At 47.6% G+C, this 22653-nt stretch overlaps 1 protein-coding gene across 5 annotated transcripts in view; it reads right to left on the bottom strand.

The window, feature by feature from the left end:
- PTAC14 (plastid transcriptionally active 14) overlaps positions 1 to 22653 on the bottom strand; it is a 216263-nt gene that overhangs the window by 188547 nt on the left and 5063 nt on the right. For all 5 annotated transcript variants that reach the window (XM_087399046.1, XM_087399049.1, XM_087399047.1 and 2 more), the window contains exon 2: positions 652 to 747. In XM_087399046.1, the coding sequence (XP_087255172.1) occupies positions 652 to 747 (96 nt within the window). The remainder of the gene's footprint in view (positions 1 to 651; positions 748 to 22653) is intronic.

Raw genomic sequence — 22653 nt, 5'->3', positions numbered from 1 at the left:
TACTATTGCACTTTTGTACGTAGATGATCTGATTGTGACCGAAAGTAAGGATAGCTTCATCAAAAAGCTAAAACGAGACTTATCTGTAGAGTTCTAGAAAGTTTTATTGCGAGAATGCCTAGATAATATGCTAAAGAGTTGAGGGCATGAAGTCCCTTTTTAAGGCTCGCGTCCCCTCCAATTCACAAACTCCGCCGTGGGTCGCTGGTCAACTGTCAATGGTTCTCTTTGGCAGGCACTCAAAAACTACAATGGTGACCTTTTTTTCTCACTTTGTTGTCCCTACGCTAGCCCTTCATTAGCCCGGCTGTGACTAAAGCCAAGAAGAACCCTAACCTACACTATATTAAGTATTGCCTGTTTGTCCCACAAAGGGGCTCACATAGTGGGCATCATAAATAATCACAACTAATCTATGTACCCTAACTGACAAAGACTAGCACTCCACTGCATCCAAGTGAAAGTGGATGCATGTGGGATCATCCTTTTTTAAGTGCATTTACATAAATATTCAGCTGGCCTTTTTAGATTTTCCACCAATATTGTTATGTGTTGTCAATCAATATACACAGCCAAATGTAAAAACAAAATAAAATTTTCTATCAGTATCGATTAAAGCAGAAATCTAAAACATCATCTCCAAATACTTACATTATCCTCTTTTGCTGGAACAATATTTAGGTTGCCTATTTTTGCAGTTTGCATGATCTGGGCACTCGAAGCATGAATTCCAAATCTCGTTCTTTTCTATAATTGCAAACATATCCACAAAATGTAAGGGTCAGAAGTTAATTCATTCTACAACACAACCCAAAAAGACAAGCACCAAAACAGTATGCCTGCAGAGAACACCAGAGCCAAAATTTTCCAAATTCAGCCAAGAAGATCATCACATCTGGATAAGCACATGAGCAATTCGGAAAGAAAGGAACAACGTAAAACAGATTGTACAATCTTAAAAATGAATCCATTGATTGACACTCAGAACCTCTAGGTTCAAGCATATCTTCTAACTATCGACCACCTAAATCAGATGTACTCAACCATATCATGTGCAAAGTAATACGGAAATGAACCTTACAATTTCTAATGAGAATTTAACACCAATGGCAACAGAGACAGGCAAAAAGGCTCATCAGCTCTGCTATGTGCTTAAGGCTTTCAATGCAATCTAATAAGGTAATGCATTTTATCCCATAAGTGGTCATTCATGTTCTTAGCAGATTCACTTATTTCTAAACATCACTAACTTGTTACTCATTTGTCTTTCCATCGACAAAGAGGTGAGAGATCTATGGTTTAATTACCAATGGCGGTCGTCACATCCTACACATATCTCGGAGTACTTTTCTCTAGCCACATACCTCCACCGAGTCAAAGATTTTGGCTCCTCAACCTCAGTTATCATGGCTAGTCTTATCCGCATCCATGACCTTAGCAACTGAGGGTGATCAGAGGGGTTGGTATGCCCGCAGTTCCAAAATGATTTGCGAGCAGGGAGTCTACACGGGCAAATTGCTTATAACCTTGAGGCCCCCTCTATTCCGCTCACCTATCATGAAGCTAACCAGGTCATTTGGGAGGATGCCATCCAGCTTCACACATACACAACCTGGTTAGCTCGCTAGCTCAGCTTCTACAGAGATCACTAATAGGAGAGCTTCATCGACCCACTAGGCTATACATGGATCCACCTCCCCCACTCTCTGAGGATTTCGATCACCTAGTTCCCCGATTCCACGCACCAATTACACAATGACACACTGGCTACATCAGCAAGTGCGTAATAATTCCCTAATAGGAGATTTTGTCGTATGCTATGACCCCTTTGTGAGCCCTTGTCCAAGGACTGTCAAGCACAAGCTACATAAGTCAGTCTCTCAGCCTTAGGTCAAGTCAGAAGATCAGTTCTTGTTCACTAGTACCCACTAAAGAACAGTAGGTTAGTGTTTCCATCTTAGGTTTAGTGATAGGTCTAGGTCCAGCCTAGGATAGGAGCCCTTTTAGGCGCCCTGAGGGCTAGAACATATGAGAGGGAATGGGCAGGGGGAGGGCTGCTTAAATAGGCTGCCTTGCACCTCACCCCAAGGTGGTCTTTTATCGGGGAAAGGGCTGCAAAGCCAGCTCTAAACAGCCAACTAGAAATCGGCCTGTTTAGGGCAGGTTGGCTCAGCCCCAGCCCCCTATTTAAGGGGGAGCCCCTTCCCTCCTTCCTCATTCAGCTCCCTCAGAACTTCAGCCTCCTACAGCTCCTCCTCAACCCCCTCTGAACAGCCTGACACTCCCCCCCAGTGGCCCTTTGACCAGCCTCAGCCTTTGGCATCGGTTCAGCCCGCTAGGACGGTGTTCACGCAATGCATCAGACGGGGAGTCGGGACAGTGAACGGAGTAAGGTTTGGGGCCTATTTCAGCAGCTCTTTTCAGTTATCTTGTAAAGTTTTACACAATTCACTCTCAGCTCTATACTTCAGTCATCTCTCAGCTCTCCTTTAGGATCTATTACTCCTAGATTTCACTCTCTCACTCACGCAGTAACCCTCCATTCCGGTGGACAGTACAAGCCTCTCCCTTGCCTTGCAGAAGCGTCCTTCATCGTCAGTGTGGACAGCATCAAGGTCTCGGTATTGGTCAGCGTTGCCTCTCAAGTCTTTGGGTCTGCTATTCGTGTGCACGGTGAGCTCTTCGGACGCGCGTTTCCGTGCTCTCTCGAAGAGTGTTCTTTGTATTTCTCAGTTCTCCAAGTATAAAGCAAATTCTCCCCTGATTGGCCCTGAGTGGATACGAGGACCCAATCGATTGTTGACTCTACTCTCTCTCTACCCTCATCTCCTCTCTCTCTCTATGGTGGATTACGCTAATTCCTCGCTAAAGGTTTAAAGATCTTGCTGTGAATTACACGATCAGATTACCGTTGCATGTTACATTGGTATCAGAACTTCGGTCTATATCCAGCTTGACTACCACAAGTGTATGGTTGTGTTGAGATCCGAAAAGGACACACAATCAAGCGCCATGGAAGGGTCAGGAAAAGGAGTCAGCCTTTGAAGAGGAGAAAGACTACCAACAAGATCCGCTTCTGCCTAGTGCTCAAGAAGTGATGGGGAACCTTCTAGAGCAAAATCGGGTCCTCCTACAACAACTCAAAGAACATTCATCCAAGCTAGAAGAAAACAGAAGACAGCTGAACCAGACAAAACAACATGGAGGAAAAAGAAACAGAAAAGCCGTTGGAAGAAAGAGAAACCACAGATTTCAAAAAACTGCTCTTGTTGATGCGTGAGGAATGCAAAAATGAGGAGGCACTACCACGCGTAGAGCTCGCCAAGGCAGAGAGGCAAAAAAGCTAGACCGAGAGGCGATGCTTCTCCAACACAAACAAATGTTAGCCGCTATGCAAGCAAGTTTGAGCGCAGCAGCCGTCATCACCACAGCTTCGTCATCGACAAAGGTAACACCACTCACTCGATCCACTCCAAATTTTGTTAGGTCTGATGGTAAGTGTAACCATTCAGCAATTTTGCAATTTATTCATCAATTTGTAGCTCATTTTCTGTTAGCGCGGATTTAAGATGAGCAAGACAAAGTCGACCTTGCAGCCCCTTATCTTAAAGGTGAGGCGGCGACCCGGTGGCAACATTGGGCTAGTAAGCATACTGACCCAATAACGTTTAAGACGAATTTCGTTTGGCAACGTTTGTAGCCGACCTCAAAGCACATTTTCTCCCACCCCAATATATGCTTAACCTGGACTATGAGTTTTCTCGTCTCTCCCAGAACGGTTTCCCTGTGTTGACATACAGTAACAAGGTCATCACGCTAGCGCAGCAGTTGGGTGTGACGAAGAGCGCCAAGATGAAGCAATTCATTCCAGGATTGGACACCAACATCGCCCAAGCAGGTCCAGAGAGAGGAGAAAGACTACCAAAAGAAAGACAGCCATGCCTCTGGTCAAAAGAAGAAGTCCAAGCCAAAGATGACTCTGGATGACAAGGCTAAAGCGGGTATTACGGGAGGCTATCTACAGCTCGACGAGCAGAAGCGGTACCACCAAGAACATCGCTCCTTTCATTGCCACCACATCGTTGGGCATGGCAAGAAGGATTGTCCAAAGTGGCTTTTGCAGTGACATTTGCTCCTCTGGTCTCAATTTGGGACTTTTGAAGTATTTGCCCTTTGTTGGCTCAATTTCATCTCCGAAATTTGAGCTTTTGAGAGCTTTGACGTCAAATTACCAATTTGCAACACTTTTTGGGGCTTTTTTCTCAATTTGTTCTTTTTTGTTGCAATTTGCAATTTAGAAATTGGGGCTTTTCACATTGGGCTTCAATTAGGCTTTTGGTACATTTGCAGACACTTTTCCACTCAGTTTGATTCAGATTGCAGGATATTCTCATATTTGCGGGTTATTTTGCCACATTTGCTCAAATAGCAGCGACATTTACCGGCTTTGATCTGAAATTGGCGGTTTCCAATGAAATTGACAGGAAATTGCAAGACATTTGGTCACATTTGCAAAGTTGCAACTTAATTTAGGGCATTTTCACATTTGCCCTCTTTTTTGCCATTTTGCCCTTTCAAATTGTGGGGCTTTTGCCTTAGCTTCTATTTGCACTGATCTTCATTTGAATCAGCTCTCATTTGGTCACATTTGCAGTTGAAAGCCTTGAGGCTATTTTTGCATCACTTGGTCAGTGCACTTTTACTTGTGCTATTTACAATGGTTGGTAACAACAATGATTTGTTTGGAGTTCTCCGTGAAGATGATAAGTTGGATGGCACCAACTATCCTATGTGGTCCTAACTTATGAAGCATATTCTAGTTGCAAGAAGCTTTTGGAATATTGTTTCAGGTATTCATTTGAGGCCAGCCAATGCTCAGGTGGCTGCCCCTACTGCTGGCACTCCTCCAGGGGGGAATCTTCCTAACTCTTCTTCCTCTAGTACTCCTGTCACTACTCCTACTCAGGATCAGATCAGATGGGACTCCAAAGATGAAAATGCACACTCATGTATTTCCTTATCATGCAAGAGAATCATTATTCCACACATCCGGTCATGCAGGACAGCAAAGGATGCTTGGGATAAGCTAGCTTCTCTTTATCACGTACAGACTGAGGCACGGGTTGCATATTTGAGAAGACAATTGCAAGAACTCAGCATGCAGGAAAGTGACTCAATGGATACATATTTAACAAAGGTCAAGGACCTCATGGAGCAACTTGCAAATATTGATGAAGTGGTGCCTAATTCTCAGCTTGTTAGCACTACATTGAATGGACTGCTAGACACATATCAAGGGTTTGCTACAACCCTTAGACTTATAGCCAATGGAAATCCTGATCACTACTCATTTGATCAGTTAGTCACTTTGCTTTTGCTGGAAGAGCAAAGTCATGCTAATAGGCAAGCTACTATTCCTGATCATGCATTTGCTTCACAGCAGAAAGAAAAAGGCAAGGCTTCCAAGCCTATGGGCAAGCCTAAATATGCCCCTAACAATGGCAATTCCTCCAATGTATCTCAAAATACAGCAGATAAGTCAAAGAAGAAAAAATGCAACTATTGTCACAAGCCAGGGCATGAAATTTCAGAATGCAGGAAGTGCATTGCTTCGGAGAAAAAGAAAGCAGGATTGACAGTAAATGCCTCACATGCAATTGAATTTCATGAGCCAGCAGATGCCTCACATGCACATGCTCTCCAGGATGATTGGAAATGAGCTGTCCATTGCTCTTTTGATCCCTCCAAAGTTGATGTATTCTTTTCTGCTAATGATGCTTAGTCTTGGTATTTTGATAGTTGGCTAATGCACCTTGAGGGGGGACTGTCACATGTGTTAATAATGCTTCCTATGCTGTAAAAGGAATTGGAGATGTGCAGCTCACATCCATTTCAAGCCATCATGTCACTTTGACAAATGTTCTTTTTGTGCCTGGAATTGAAGTCCACTTGATTTCAATTTCAGCAATTGCCACTTCAGGTTTCAGAGTGATTTTTGATGGATACAGGTGCCTAGTATATAATCTTCGTGATGACAATGCCATAGTTCTCACTGGCACTTTGAAAAAGGAGCTTTATCACCTAAATTATTACTCAGCTGCACTTTCTATTGAAGCATTTGCTATTTCAGATTCACAGCTTGCTGAAACTCATCTTTGGCATGAGAGAATGGGTCATCTAAATTATAGAGCTCTTGCCACATTACATTCACAGGGCATGGCAAATGATGTACCTTCATGCCTCTAATTGATTGGGTATATGCTTTAAAAGCCAAATCTGAAGTGTTCTCATGCTTTCATAGGTGGCTGAACATGAATCAGGATGCAAGCTTGTCACCCTCAACACAGATAGTGGGGGGGTATGTGTCACAAGAGTTTGATGCATTTTTGTCTTCAAGGGATATTGTTCACTCATGCACTACTCCTTACACTCCTCAGCATAATCCTGTTCCTGAAAGAATGAACAGGTCCACTATGGAGATGGCCAAATGCATGCTTAAGGTCAAATCCTTGCCCAATAAATTTTGGCTTGATGCAATGATGTGTGCCAACTATGTGCTGAATAGATCACCTACAAGGGCATTGAGGATTGTTACACCTTATGAAGCATGGAAAGGCAGGAAGCCTTCACTTTCACACATAAGAGTTTTTGGGTCTCTTGCATATGTACATGTACCATCTCAGCTAAGACATAAGCTTGATGATAAGGCAATCAAATGCATATTCATTGGTTACAGCCAGGAGAGCAGAAGGTATCGGTTGTACCAACCAAATACCGGGAAGATTATTGTCAGTAGAGATGTAATCTTTGCTGAACATTCAGCTTCTCCTCTTGTGGACTGCAAAGCAAAGCCAGAAGTTGACGTGTTTGATGCCTTTGACTCTTGGTTACCTCTTCTCCCCTCACGAGGGGACTTTGACTAGCAACACGAGCCTCCTGCAGGCCCTCCAACAAGCAATGATCAGCCAGCACCCCATGCTCATTTGCAGATTCCTCTTTCAACACAAAATGATCCCAATATTCATGATGCAGTGATTGAAGAAAGAGCTGTAAATAGACAGCAAAGGCAAGTTTCCAAATGGCTTCATGACACATTGAGGGACAGCAAACAAGATCAACCTCTTTGCTGCCCGGACAAGATCAGGGAATAGACAGATGCATGGTCACTTTCTTGAGTCTGCACTCCTTGCTACACCTTGCAATGAAGAGCCTTTTATGCCATAAAGATGCTTTTGACAGCAAAGAATGCATGGATGCAATGAGAGCTGAGCTAAAATCTATTGCCAAAAATGACACATGGGAATTAGTAGATCTACCTCCTGGCAAGCATGCCATTGGTACCCGGTGGGTCTACAAATTAAAAAGGAAATCTGATCGCAGCATAGATCGACATAAAGCCCGTCTTGTTGCAAAAGGGTATGCCCAACAACAAGGCATTGACTTTGAGGAGACCTTTGCTCCCACTTCCAAGATTACTACTATCACATGTGTCATTGCCATTGCAGCCCATCACCATTGGCAAGTGCACCAGCTTGACATCAAGACTGGCTTTCTTCATGGGGATCTGCAGGAAGAAGTTTATGTGACACAACCTCCTGGCTTTGAGGTTGTTGACTCTAAAAACAAGGTATGCCAGCTGAGAAAAGCCCTTTATGGTTTGAAGCAAGCCCCCAAGGCATGGTATGCTAAAATTCATGCACACTTACTGTCCCTTGGTTTTCAGTATACAGCCCAACAGAGCCCACTCTTTATGTACGTGGGAGTGGATCTGATTTTTCAGTGCTGATTTTGTATGTGGATGACATGCTGATCACGGGCCAGCATATTACAGCTTTCAAGGCTGATTTGCAGCAAGCTTTTGAAATGTCAAACATGGGACAGATGCACTATTATTTGGGCATTCAGTTTGCTCATGTTCATAGTTAACAGCCGAAACGGAAACGGAAGAAACGGAAACGGAAACGGAGTTTCCGGGCCCCGCCGAAACGGAAACGGAAGAAACGGCAATATGATACAATTTATGTATAAAAATTTATTTTTTATACATAATATAATTATCAATAGAGTGCAAATCATACATAATACAAATTACAATTATCTATACTTGAAGGCTGAAGCTTCAGGCTTCAGCCTTCAAGCATCAATGCATCATTCATGATTCATGCCTCTATGATTCTAAATTCTTGAATGATGCTTCAATAATCTGAAATCAACATGTATCATGAGTCATGACTAACAAGTTTGGCATTACAAGAATCTGAAATTTAGAAGTTTGAAGTACTTAAAAGTTTAAACTTAGCACACAAGTTGAAACTTGAAACTTGAAACTTGAAAGTATTCAATGTCCAGACTCCATAGATGATCATGATTCATGGTCCACAAATTTCATGATCATGATTCATGACTCATGATATTCAGCAACTGAGCAATCCCCAATTTACGGGGCAATCAAATAGCTCACAGGCCAGCCAAAATGCCAGCTCTCTCAGCCAAACAATTGGCCAGAAAGTCCAGCTGGTCGGGCCGACCAGTTGGCCGACCAGCTGGCAGGCCCACCGACCAGCTGGCCGACCAGCTAGGTCTGGCCTATAAAAGGCCTCTGCCCTCACACTTCCGGTGACAGGACAGGACCTGCAGCTGCTCCTCATCTCCTCCATCTTTTGCTGCAGGCCCGCCTACTCCATCTACCTCTCCTCTCCACTTCTGCCTCCTCTGCTGCCTCTCCTTCCTGCCTCCTGGCTGCTCCATCCTCTCCTCCAGATCTGTCCCAACTTCTGCTCCTGTGCTCAGATCTGCTCCTCTACTTCAGCTCAGCTCCTTCTGCTCCAGATCTGTCCCATCCTACTCCAGATCTGTCCCCTTCTGCTCCTCTACTTCAGCTCAGCTCCTTCTGCTCCAGATCTGTCCCATCCTACTCCAGATCTGTCCCCTTCTGCTCCTCTTCTCCAGATCAGCTCCTTCTGCTCCAGATCTGTCCCATCCTACTCCAGATATGTCCCCTTCTGCTCCTCTGCTACAGATCAGCTCCTTCTGCCCCAGATCAGCTCCTTTTCTTCATCATATTGCTATTCCAGATAGCCTGAAGGTTCCTTCCTCAGAGCATGCTGGTTTCAGCCATTTCCTAGGGCAGCTCCAGCTCCCATCATCCTCGTCATCATTGAGCTACACGGAGGACTGCGTTACGCTCCCTCTGCTGCTATCTTTTCTACTGTCTCCCTACATGGAATCATCTTTCTGATTCACCTCAGCCATGGTCCTTCAGACACGACGGCTTGAGGTTCTTGTATTCAGTTTTTCATATTACCGACAGGCACTATGTTTTCTGAGTTCTGTTCTTCAGTTGTATCTGAGTATTGTCTATTTTCTGATCGCTCCACTGCAAACCCTATGGTTTCTCTATCGTTTCTCTATATGGTATCAGAGCCATGGTGATCTAAAGACCCCAGATCTCAGGTGATCTAAAGATCCTGCTTCTTCATGGAGGCCATAGGTACAGGGAGCATCACTCCTATGAACATATCAGTTTCCTCTTCATTTCGCTGCGCACTAAGGGAGAGAACTCCATCTTCTACTCCCATCCCTCCCTCCCTTTCAGAACTCCATCTTCTACTGCCATCCCTCCCTCCCTTTCTTACCTCCATCTTCTACTACCATCCCTCCCTCCTTTTATAGGTTTCTGGCTTGACACTCCCCATTCCTTCGAAAGAGGGGGTCATGATACTTCACCTCTACCTCCATCAGCATCGACTTCCAGGATCTACAAGTTCTCCCTAGGAGGGACCCTTTCTGTTCACATGTGTCTAGATGTCTGTTGTTTCGAATCTTCTACCTGCATGGAGGCGGGGATAGACTCCTCTCTCCCAAGGTCCAAGATCGGACACACACTGGCTCACTGTTCAGCTCCGACCTCTCTGGATTATCAGTACTGCTACGACAAATTTGTTCTTTCTCTTTGCACTTTCCTCCACCTTTCGGCGGTGAGAGGGGGTGGCTTATTCTCTCAAGCTTCACAGTGTTCTTATTTCTATCTGGTATCATACGTGTAACTACGACACTTGAGGAAGTGAACAATTCCCTTGCAAGGGCAATCCTCTTGTGATCTTCTATTGGGCATTTCACAGGGATAGCCAGCACCACCATCGACATCCCTACACGAAGCTCCCAGCACACAATGTTTGCCCCTCAAAATTGGCAATTGAGAGGGGGTATTCAGCAACTGAGCAATCCCCAATTTACGGGGCAATCAAATAGCTCACAGGCCAGCCAAAATGCCAGCTCTCTCAGCCAAACAATTGGCCAGAAAGTCCAGCTGGTCTGGGCCGACCAGTTGGCCGACCAGCTGGAAGGCCCACACCAGCTGGCCGACCAGCTAGGTCTGGCCTATAAAAGGCCTCTGCCCTCACACTTCCGGTGACAGGACAGGACCTGCAGCTGCTCCTCATCTCCTCCATCTTTTGCTGCAGACCCGCCTACTCCATCTACCTCTCCTCTCCACTTCTGCCTCCTCTGCTGCCTCCTCTGCTGCCTCTCCTTCCTGCCTCCTGGCTGCTCCATCCTCTCCTCCAGATCTGTCCCAACTTCTGCTCCTGTGCTCAGATCTGCTCCTCTACTTCAGCTCAGCTCCTTCTGCTCCAGATCTGTCCCATCCTACTCCGAATCTGTCCCCTTCTGCTCCTCTACTTCAGCTCAGCTCCTTCTGCTCCAGATCTGTCCCATCCTACTCCAGATCTGTCCCCTTCTGCTCCTCTTCTCCAGATCAGCTCCTTCTGCTCCAGATCTGTCCCATCCTACTCAAGATCTGTCCCCTTCTGCTCCTCTGCTACAGATCAGCTCCTTCTGCCCCAGATCAGCTCCTTTTCTTCATCATATTGCTATTCAAGATAGCCTGAAGGTTCCTTCCTCAGAGCATGCTGGTTTCAGCCATTTCCTAGGGCAGCTCCAGCTCCCATCATCCTCGTCATCATTGAGCTACACGGAGGACTGCGTTACGCTCCCTCTGCTGCTATCTTTTCTACTGTCTCCCTACATGGAATCATCTTTCTGATTCACCTCAGCCATGGTCCTTCAGACACGACGGCTTGAGGTTCTTGTATTCAGTTTTTCATATTACCGACAGGCACTATGTTTTCTGAGTTCTGTTCTTCAGTTGTATCTGAGTATTGTCTATTTTCTGATCGCTCCACTGCAAACCCTATGGTTTCTCTATCGTTTCTCTATATGGTATCAGAGCCATGGTGATCTAAAGACCCCAGATCTCAGGTGATCTAAAGATCCTGCTTCTTCATGGAGGCCATAGGTACAGGGAGCATCACTCCTATGAACATATCAGTTTCCTCTTCATTTCGCTGCGCACTAAGGGAGAGAACTCCATCTTCTACTCCCATCCCTCCCTCCCTTTCAGAACTCCATCTTCTACTGCCATCCCTCCCTCCCTTTCTTACCTCCATCTTCTACTACCATCCCTCCCTCCTTTTATAGGTTTCTGGCTTGACACTCCCCATTCCTTCGAAAGAGGGGGTCATGATACTTCACCTCTACCTCCATCAGCATCGACTTCCAGGATCTACAAGTTCTCCCTAGGAGGGACCCTTTCTGTTCACATGTGTCTAGATGTCTGTTGTTTCGAATCTTCTACCTGCATGGAGGCGGGGATAGACTCCTCTCTCCCAAGGTCCAAGATCGGACACACACTGGCTCACTGTTCAGCTCCGACCTCTCTGGATTATCAGTACTGCTACGACAAATTTGTTCTTTCTCTTTGCACTTTCCTCCACCTTTCGGCGGTGAGAGGGGGTGGCTTATTCTCTCAAGCTTCACAGTGTTCTTATTTCTATCTGGTATCATACGTGTAACTACGACACTTGAGGAAGTGAACAATTCCCTTGCAAGGGCACTCCTCTTGTGATCTTCTATTGGGCATTTCACAGGGATAGCCAGCACCACCATCGACATCCCTACACGAAGCTCCCAGCACACAATGTTTGCCCCTCAAAATTGGCAATTGAGAGGGGGTATTCAGCAACTGAGCAATCCCCAATTTACGGGGCAATCAAATAGCTCACAGGCCAGCCAAAATGCCAGCTCTCTCAGCCAAACAATTGGCCAGAAAGTCCAGCTGGTCTGGGCCGACCAGTTGGCCGACCAGCTGGCAGGCCCACCGACCAGCTGGCCGACCAGCTAGGTCTGGCCTATAAAAGGCCTCTGCCCTCACACTTCCGATGACAGGACAGGACCTGCAGCTGCTCCTCATCTCCTCCATCTTTTGCTGCAGGCCCGCCTACTCCATCTACCTCTCCTCTCCACTTCTGCCTCCTCTGCTGCCTCCTCTGCTGCCTCTCCTTCCTGCCTCCTGGCTGCTCCATCCTCTCCTCCAGATCTGTCCCAACTTCTGCTCCTGTGCTCAGATCTGCTCCTCTACTTCAGCTCAGCTCCTTCTGCTCCAGATCTGTCCCATCCTACTCCGAATCTGTCCCCTTCTGCTCCTCTACTTCAGCTCAGCTCCTTCTGCTCCAGATCTGTCCCATCCTACTCCAGATCTGTCCCCTTCTGCTCCTCTTCTCCAGATCAGCTCCTTCTGCTCCAGATCTGTCCCATCCTACTCCAGATCTGTCCCCTTCTGCTCCTCTGCTACAGATCAGCTCCTTCTGCCCCAGATCAGCTCCTTTTCTTCATCATATTGCTATTCAAGATAGCCTAAAGGTTCCTTCCTCAGAGCATGCTGGTTTCAGCCATTTCCTAGGGCAGCTCCAGCTCCCATCATCCTCGTCATCATTGAGCTACACGGAGGACTGCGTTACGCTCCCTCTGCTGCTATCTTTTCTACTGTCTCCCTACATGGAATCATCTTTCTGATTCACCTCAGCCATGGTCCTTCAGACACGACGGCTTGAGGTTCTTGTATTCAGTTTTTCATATTACCGACAGGCACTATGTTTTCTGAATACTGTTCTTCAGTTGTATCTGAGTATTGTCTATTTTCTGATCGCTCCACTGCAAACCCTATGGTTTCTCTATCGTTTCTCTATATGGTATCAGAGCCATGGTGATCTAAAGACCCCAGATCTCAGGTGATCTAAAGATCCTGCTTCTTCATGGAGGCCATAGGTACAGGGAGCATCACTCCTATGAACATATCAGTTTCCTCTTCATTTCGCTGCGCACTAAGGGAGAGAACTCCATCTTCTACTCCCATCCCTCCCTCCCTTTCAGAACTCCATCTTCTACTGCCATCCCTCCCTCCCTTTCTTACCTCCATCTTCTACTACCATCCCTCCCTCCTTTTATAGGTTTCTGGCTTGACACTCCCCATTCCTTCGAAAGAGGGGGTCATGATACTTCACCTCTACCTCCATCAGCATCGACTTCCAGGATCTACAAGTTCTCCCTAGGAGGGACCCTTTCTGTTCACATGTGTCTAGATGTCTGTTGTTTCGAATCTTCTACCTGCATGGAGGCGGGGATAGACTCCTCTCTCCCAAGGTCCAAGATCGGACACACACTGGCTCACTGTTCAGCTCCGACCTCTCTGGATTATCAGTACTGCTACGACAAATTTGTTCTTTCTCTTTGCACTTTCCTCCACCTTTCGGCGGTGAGAGGGGGTGGCTTATTCTCTCAAGCTTCACAGTGTTCTTATTTCTATCTGGTATCATACGTGTAACTACGACACTTGAGGAAGTGAACAATTCCCTTGCAAGGGCACTCCTCTTGTGATCTTCTATTGGGCATTTCACAGGGATAGCCAGCACCACCATCGACATCCCTACACGAAGCTCCCAGCACACAATGTTTGCCCCTCAAAATTGGCAATTGAGAGGGGGTATTCAGCAACTGAGCAATCCCCAATTTACGGGGCAATCAAATAGCTCACAGGCCAGCCAAAATGCCAGCTCTCTCAGCCAAACAATTGGCCAGAAAGTCCAGCTGGTCTGGGCCGACCAGTTGGCCGACCAGCTGGCAGGCCCACCGACCAGCTGGCCGACCAGCTAGGTCTGGCCTATAAAAGGCCTCTGCCCTCACACTTCCGGTGACAGGACAGGACCTGCAGCTGCTCCTCATCTCCTCCATCTTTTGCTGCAGGCCCGCCTACTCCATCTACCTCTCCTCTCCACTTCTGCCTCCTCTGCTGCCTCCTCTGCTGCCTCTCCTTCCTGCCTCCTGGCTGCTCCATCCTCTCCTCCAGATCTGTCCCAACTTCTGCTCCTGTGCTCAGATCTGCTCCTCTACTTCAGCTCAGCTCCTTCTGCTCCAGATCTGTCCCATCCTACTCCGAATCTGTCCCCTTCTGCTCCTCTACTTCAGCTCAGCTCCTTCTGCTCCAGATCTGTCCCATCCTACTCCAGATCTGTCCCCTTCTGCTCCTCTTCTCCAGATCAGCTCCTTCTGCTCCAGATCTGTCCCATCCTACTCCAGATCTGTCCCCTTCTGCTCCTCTGCTACAGATCAGCTCCTTCTGCCCCAGATCAGCTCCTTTTCTTCATCATATTGCTATTCAAGATAGCCTAAAGGTTCCTTCCTCAGAGCATGCTGGTTTCAGCCATTTCCTAGGGCAGCTCCAGCTCCCATCATCCTCGTCATCATTGAGCTACACGGAGGACTGCGTTACGCTCCCTCTGCTGCTATCTTTTCTACTGTCTCCCTACATGGAATCATCTTTCTGATTCACCTCAGCCATGGTCCTTCAGACACGACGGCTTGAGGTTCTTGTATTCAGTTTTTCATATTACCGACAGGCACTATGTTTTCTGAATACTGTTCTTCAGTTGTATCTGAGTATTGTCTATTTTCTGATCGCTCCACTGCAAACCCTATGGTTTCTCTATCGTTTCTCTATATGGTATCAGAGCCATGGTGATCTAAAGACCCCAGATCTCAGGTGATCTAAAGATCCTGCTTCTTCATGGAGGCCATAGGTACAGGGAGCATCACTCCTATGAACATATCAGTTTCCTCTTCATTTCGCTGCGCACTAAGGGAGAGAACTCCATCTTCTACTCCCATCCCTCCCTCCCTTTCAGAACTCCATCTTCTACTGCCATCCCTCCCTCCCTTTCTTACCTCCATCTTCTACTACCATCCCTCCCTCCTTTTATAGGTTTCTGGCTTGACACTCCCCATTCCTTCGAAAGAGGGGGTCATGATACTTCACCTCTACCTCCATCAGCATCGACTTCCAGGATCTACAAGTTCTCCCTAGGAGGGACCCTTTCTGTTCACATGTGTCTAGATGTCTGTTGTTTCGAATCTTCTACCTGCATGGAGGCGGGGATAGACTCCTCTCTCCCAAGGTCCAAGATCGGACACACACTGGCTCACTGTTCAGCTCCGACCTCTCTGGATTATCAGTACTGCTACGACAAATTTGTTCTTTCTCTTTGCACTTTCCTCCACCTTTCGGCGGTGAGAGGGGGTGGCTTATTCTCTCAAGCTTCACAGTGTTCTTATTTCTATCTGGTATCATACGTGTAACTACGACACTTGAGGAAGTGAACAATTCCCTTGCAAGGGCACTCCTCTTGTGATCTTCTATTGGGCATTTCACAGGGATAGCCAGCACCACCATCGACATCCCTACACGAAGCTCCCAGCACACAATGTTTGCCCCTCAAAATTGGCAATTGAGAGGGGGTATTCAGCAACTGAGCAATCCCCAATTTACGGGGCAATCAAATAGCTCACAGGCCAGCCAAAATGCCAGCTCTCTCAGCCAAACAATTGGCCAGAAAGTCCAGCTGGTCTGGGCCGACCAGTTGGCCGACCAGCTGGCAGGCCCACCGACCAGCTGGCCGACCAGCTAGGTCTGGCCTATAAAAGGCCTCTGCCCTCACACTTCCGGTGACAGGACAGGACCTGCAGCTGCTCCTCATCTCCTCCATCTTTTGCTGCAGGCCCGCCTACTCCATCTACCTCTCCTCTCCACTTCTGCCTCCTCTGCTGCCTCCTCTGCTGCCTCTCCTTCCTGCCTCCTGGCTGCTCCATCCTCTCCTCCAGATCTGTCCCAACTTCTGCTCCTGTGCTCAGATCTGCTCCTCTACTTCAGCTCAGCTCCTTCTGCTCCAGATCTGTCCCATCCTACTCCGAATCTGTCCCCTTCTGCTCCTCTACTTCAGCTCAGCTCCTTCTGCTCCAGATCTGTCCCATCCTACTCCAGATCTGTCCCCTTCTGCTCCTCTTCTCCAGATCAGCTCCTTCTGCTCCAGATCTGTCCCATCCTACTCCAGACCTGTCCCCTTCTGCTCCTCTGCTACAGATCAGCTCCTTCTGCCCCAGATCAGCTCCTTTTCTTCATCATATTGCTATTCAAGATAGCCTGAAGGTTCCTTCCTCAGAGCATGCTGGTTTCAGCCATTTCCTAGGGCAGCTCCAGCTCCCATCATCCTCGTCATCATTGAGCTACACGGAGGACTGCGTTACGCTCCCTCTGCTGCTATCTTTTCTACTGTCTCCCTACATGGAATCATCTTTCTGATTCACCTCAGCCAGTTGTATCTGAGTATTGTCTATTTTCTGATCGCTCCACTGCAAACCCTATGGTTTCTCTATCGTTTCTCTATACATGACTCATGAGTCATGCAAGACTCAAAATAAAAGCACTCATGGATGATATAAAAAAAAGCAGCAGGACTACTGATCATCTGCATCATCCATGGACTCCTCGTCATCGTCATCCTCTGCGTCCTCAGATAAGTTCAAGGCATCTGTGTCACTGTCTGAAGAAGAATCATCAACATCAGGATCAGGACCATCGGGTGCAACTAAAGTACTAGCACCATCTCCAGATGGTTGAGTGTATGATCGTGTGTGGTGTGCTGGTGCTGACAGCTCCTCATACAACATGGTGTATATGTCCAGCTCCTCCCGTGGGATATCTGGTATGACCTCCATCTTCTCCACGTCCACCATGTCTACATTCACTTGGCGAGGTTCGGGGCAGCCGGCGGTGAACTCAAGGAGACGGAGGTTGCAATGACAAAACACCAACCGCTCCAATTGAGCCATGCTCAATTTGTTCCTCTTCTTTGTGTGAAAGAGGGCCCAAGTGCTCCAGTTCCTCTCACAAGGACCGGAACTGCAGTCCTGTGAGAGAACACGTATAGCAAGGCGTTTCTGCCATAAGCCAATTAAGCCGAGATAAGTATCAGGAACTTGATAACTTTAAACATATTTGTAGTAGATAAAACTTCAAATTACTTAACGACTAAGCTCCAACTAGTGGCGTTGGAACTTGTCTCTTAGACTCTTACCAAAGTAGGAGTACAGTTGCCATATTTCTCCCACCAGGAGACTGTGTCTCTCGGAGCCTAGCCGTAGGTCGACCAAAGGAGAGGCTGTGATTGCGGAACAATAGAAGTTCATCCTCCAGTCTTCGTTGCATCTCCAAGTCACCACCCGTCCAATTTTGTAGATACTATTGCATCCCCTCCTCCAACTCGTCATTCTCATATTGCTCTTGACTGCGCCAGAGCGGATGCAATACATGTGCCACCGCATGGATTGGGCGGTGGAACCAATTCCACCGCTTATTCCATATAGCACGGATGGACTCAACCCTAAATCATGCCACAAGAAATTAGAATGCATTATGCATGCAAAATTCATAGACTATAGATAATAGTACATACATAATATATATCTGAAAATTCCAGGCTTCATGATAACAAATTGCCATTTAGTAACTGCAATAATTATACATATTACAAAAGTAAAAAGTCTTACTTATCAGGCGATAGGGAAGTGTTTCTGTTGAGGGCCTCTCCAATCTTGTCCATAAACTCGTACAAGAGCCCTAATGTGCTTCCCTCCATGTCTGTGATGCGAAGCACCGTGTAGATAGGATTAATCGATTTGATTAATGCCTCCGCCTGATTCCACCAAGACTCATCCATGATCATGCGAAAAAATTTGATAGACTTTGCTTGGCCTCTATCATCCCAATCTCCCCACTCCCGAGACAACCGTGCGCAACAAGCCCTGGCGCACTCGCACAAGCCTCTCCACCACTATGAACATGTAAGCAAACCTTGTGGTTGGAGGTTTCAATAGCTCAAGGTCACTGTAAGCCCGATAGATGCTGAGGACTTTGGGTCTCTTCGTGACAAACTTCACGATACTGCGGGCTGTGGAGAAGATGGCATCAATCCAAGGTATCTTCCCTAGGTCCTCGATCAAAAGATCAAGGCAATGTGAGGCACAGGGTGTCCACACAATCTTAGGGAACTCATCTTCTAACATGGCACCCATTGACACACAATTGCTGCCATTATCTGTCACCACCTGCACCACATACTCAACACCTATCTCCATAATGGCTGCCCGTAAATGCTCCCAAATATACAGCCTTGTAATCACTGTACCTGCAGTGGAAGCGTCTATGGCTCTCAAGAACATGGTTCCCTTGCAAGAAGACACTAAAATATTGTACACATTCCTCTTGCGTGCATCTGACCATCCATCGCATAAGAGTGTGCATCCATATTTTTTCCAAGTCTCTTTCAAGGGCTTCATTTGGTCTTCCACACATTCCCTCTCTCTTCTTAGCTCTCTTGTCCGTAAGGCCTCATATGTAGGCCCTTCCCATTCATACCCAATGCGGCTTACAGCTCTCATGGCCTTCCTCCATCGTGTAGTCTTCGCCACATGCAAGGGTATTGCACATTGTATGAAGAGCTTTGTGAGCTCACTAGTGGCCTCCTTCACTGCTTGCTTTTGCAAGCGTGCTTGAATGCTAGACCTTTGCAGTGATCCTCTTTTCCCCGCACTAGCATCCACACTAATTGATCCATGTGGCAAGGGTGTTCTTGTGGCACTAGGACCCGCGCTCGATGTAGTTGATGCCCCTCTACTTCTCTTTGCAGAACCCAATGTGCTGGCATCATCCAATGGCTCAGTGTCAGCAGCCTCTTCTTCATCTTGCAGTCCTTGTCCTCCACTTTTTGCAGCCAAGGCTGCCATACGCGCACGCTTCCATTCTGTTAGGCCACCTTTCACTGCAGTAGGCACGAACTCACAAGGTCCTACATCCTTGCAGGGAACACCTGCTAGATGGTCTTTCACCCGTGTGACAGACCCCGTCTTGCTTATGCCGCAATAGTTGCATCTCCACTTCTTGGAGCCACCGCCTCCTTTATAACTATCCAGGAGGGAGACATGGACCCAATAAGCATCTCTCGGCATTGAGGAGGATGGAGAGGTGAGAAGGAGGATGGAGAGGTCACAAGTGACTCGTGAGAAAGGATGGGAGGTAGACCGCAGAAGGAGGATGGAGAGATAGAGGTAAAAGAGGATGGAGACGATGGAGAGGTAGAAGTGAAGGAGAATGGAGAGGAGGAGGATGGAGAGGTAGAAGGTAAGATTAAAGAGAGGATGGAGAGAAGAAGGATGGAGGGATGGAGTCAGGAGAGCAGGCTGCCAAGCTGCAGGCTGCAGCTTGCAGGATGGAGAAGATGGAGCAAAGGATGAAGAGGATGGAGAGAGCTCAGAGAAGGATGGAGGTGAGGGTAGGTCCAAGAGCAAAGGATGGGATGGAGAGAGCTTGAAGAAGGTGGAGAGAGGAGGAAGGATGCACAAAGGATGCGGGAGGCGGCGAAAGACGAAGGCGGCGAAAGAAATCCCATTTTTAGGGTTTTTGAAAAAACAGAAAATACGAAACGGCGTTTCCGTTTTGGCGTTTCCGTTTTGGCCCACGAAATGCGCGTTTCGTGCAACTATGCTCATGTTGAGGGGGGTATTCTGATGACACAGTCCAAGTATATTGGACAGCTCCTTGATCGTTTTCAGTTTGGCAAAGAGGAGGGTGACTCAGATTCGGTCAGGTGCGTTTAAAGTTTGTAGTCCAGGTTATCTGGAGATGTTCATTTGTTGCAGAGCTTGCCAAAGGAAGGACGGGTTGAAACAGACCCTCAGAGCATGGTGCCTGGAAGACTCCAAGTTGTTCACTCATTATGAGGGGGACAACTGGAAGATAGTGACGACTGGATTGCTCGAGTTCGAAGGCAAGAATGTGAATGAAGATGGTGGTGCCTGGAGGTGCTACCAAAGATAGACCTGTGTACCAGAAGTGCGGAAGCGGAACCAGACCTGGTGGAGCAGGAGCCACTGAATGAAAAGCTAGGAAAAGATTTCAACATCGAAAAGTTCCAGAGGACTACGCCCGGGGAGTTACTGGAGCATCTTCATCAACGTGTCGGCATTGGGCCTGGATGTGTCGGTGAGAGGGGGTGTTGGAATGGTCACCTCCCCATCTGTAAGCCCCCATATGAGGAGAGCATGGGGGAGGTAGACCTAGAGATAATGGGGCTGCCACATGGGCAGCACATGAGCTGTCATGTGGACAGCACAAGAGACCTTGTGCAGGAGAGATGGCAGGGGTATGAAGCCCTAGATCTGACTTGGCAAGACGGAATTGCAGAGCAGGCGTACGGACTGCAGCAGGGCCCTATGAAGGGCACGATGACATCAGCAAGGTGCACGGAACTGTACGGCGTTCGAGAAGGGCCTGGCAGAGGCGCAACATGGCGGGGGTTACCAGCAGCCTGGTCGGCCAGGTATAGGGTTGGTAGGGCTGGTTCTAGCAAGCCTACCGTGCCTAGAAAATGGCAGGGCAGAAGGGAGCTGGACCCTGCATATATAAGAGGGCATCAGCCCTTGAAGTGAGGGCCAAAAGCCCTAGTTTTGTTGGTTATGAGAGCCCTTTTAGGGCGGTTTTGCAGCAGCCTGGTCGGCCTGTTTGGGTCGGACAGATTGAGGCTGCTGGTCGGTTTCTACAAGGGGCCCTTGAGGGCCTATAAAAGGAGAGGCCTCAGGCCCCATTTGATATCCAGCCAAGCAGCTTTGGGAGGAGCAGAAAGGAGCAGCACATCCATCATCCTTAGGTCTCTACACAAGAAGCGAAGGAGAGAGGTGTTGCTGCAGACTTAGCTCCAGGGAGAGGCTGAACCTAGACTGTCTTCTAGGGCAGAAGGTTGCTGAGATCATCTTCTGGAGCAGCCATTCACAAGCAGTTTGGAGCAGTGGAGCAGCTATCTTGGAGCCCACATTCAAGAGGACCAAGGGGACCTGTGTGCTGCAGACAAAGTTTAGTAGGGGCTGCCCACCTAGGCTGATTCACAGGCAGTAAGGTGGAGAAGAACACACTAGACAGAGAGTCTACAAATGCTCGAGGTGGAGCATGCGGGCTCAGAGATCTAGAAGTGCTTGACATCTAGTAGGAGAACCTTTTGGTATTGTATCCTGTCCTACTTTGTGGATGCACGGAAATATAAAGAGTTGCTTCTATATTTGTTTCTAAGCATTGTCTATTTACTGGCTTGCACATCTTTGCACATTAAGTTAAGAATTTGATGATTCCACACCCCACACGCACACTGTTTGAGCTCTTGGGCATTACTATCTGTCTTCCGCTGTGCCTACTCTCTATTGGGGCAATTTCTAACACCACTTTGATGCATCCCGGTACTTTCCTTTTTCTCTCTAATCTCTGCCCCCATGGAAGCCATCTTGCTGCCCATGTGGCCATCCCTCAGGACCCAGGTCCAACCCCCCCATGCTCTCCTCAAATGGGGACTTACAGATGGGGAGGTGACCTTTCCAACACCCCCTCTCACCGACACATCTCGGCCCAATGCCAACACGTCGATGTCGATGCTCCAGTGACACCCAGGTCGTAGTTCTCTGGAACACTTCGATGTTGAAATCTTCTCCTGGCTTTTCATCCAGTGGCTTTTGCTCCACCAGGTCTGGTTCCACTTCCGCGCACCATCTTGGTACACAGGTCCATCTTTGGTAGCACTTCTTGGCACCACCTTCAATCGCGTTCTTGCCTTCGAAATCGAGGAACCCAATCGCAACGATCTTCCACTTGTTCCCCTCATAATGAGTGAACAACCTGGAGTCTTCCAAGCATGATGCTCTGAGCGTCTGTTTCAACCCGTCCTTCCTTTGGCAAGGTCCACAACAAAAGAACATCTCCAGATAACCTAGACCACGAACTTTAAATGCACCTGACTGAACATGAGTCACCCTCCTTCTCGCAAGGGCACTGTCCTCCAGTCGTGGAAGTAGATTCCCAAGAGCTTCTAAATCAGGTTCATCCTTTAGCAAGGTCCCTCCCTTCAAGCTCCCACACCTGTGAGCCTCCAACTTGGGCTCTAATACCATGTTAGAAATGACCCAACAGAGGGTACACACAGCGGAAGATTGATAGAATTGCCCAAGGGCTCACATAGTGTGGTGTGGGGTGTGGAATCACAAACTTCTTACCTGGATGTGCATTTGGTGTGCAAGCCAGTAAATAGACAATGCTCAGAGACAAATATAGAAGCAACACTTTATATTTCCGTCCGTCCACAAAGTAGGACAAGACACAATACCAAAAGGTTCCCCTACTAGATGTCAAGCACTTCTAGATCTCTGAGCCCACGTGCTCCACGTCGAGCGTATGTAGACTCTATGTCCAGAGTGTTCTTCTCCACCTTACTGCCTGTGAATCAGCCTAGGTGGGCAGCACCTTGCTGAGCTAGGTCTGCAGCCTTCCAACTCCCTTGGCCCTCCAAGATAGGCTCCAAGTGTGCTGGTGTCTGCTGCTCCTATTACTCTTGCTTTTGCTACTCCAGAAGATGATGATCACAACACCTCGCTGCCCTAGAAGACAGCCAA

The sequence above is a fragment of the Dipteris shenzhenensis genome, chromosome 27 (genome assembly GCF_047967505.1).
Source record: "Dipteris shenzhenensis isolate YYH24624 ecotype China chromosome 27, Dip_SZ_1.0, whole genome shotgun sequence".
Lineage (NCBI taxonomy): Eukaryota > Viridiplantae > Streptophyta > Polypodiopsida > Gleicheniales > Dipteridaceae > Dipteris > Dipteris shenzhenensis.
This window is presented reverse-complemented; position numbering and strand designations above follow the sequence as displayed.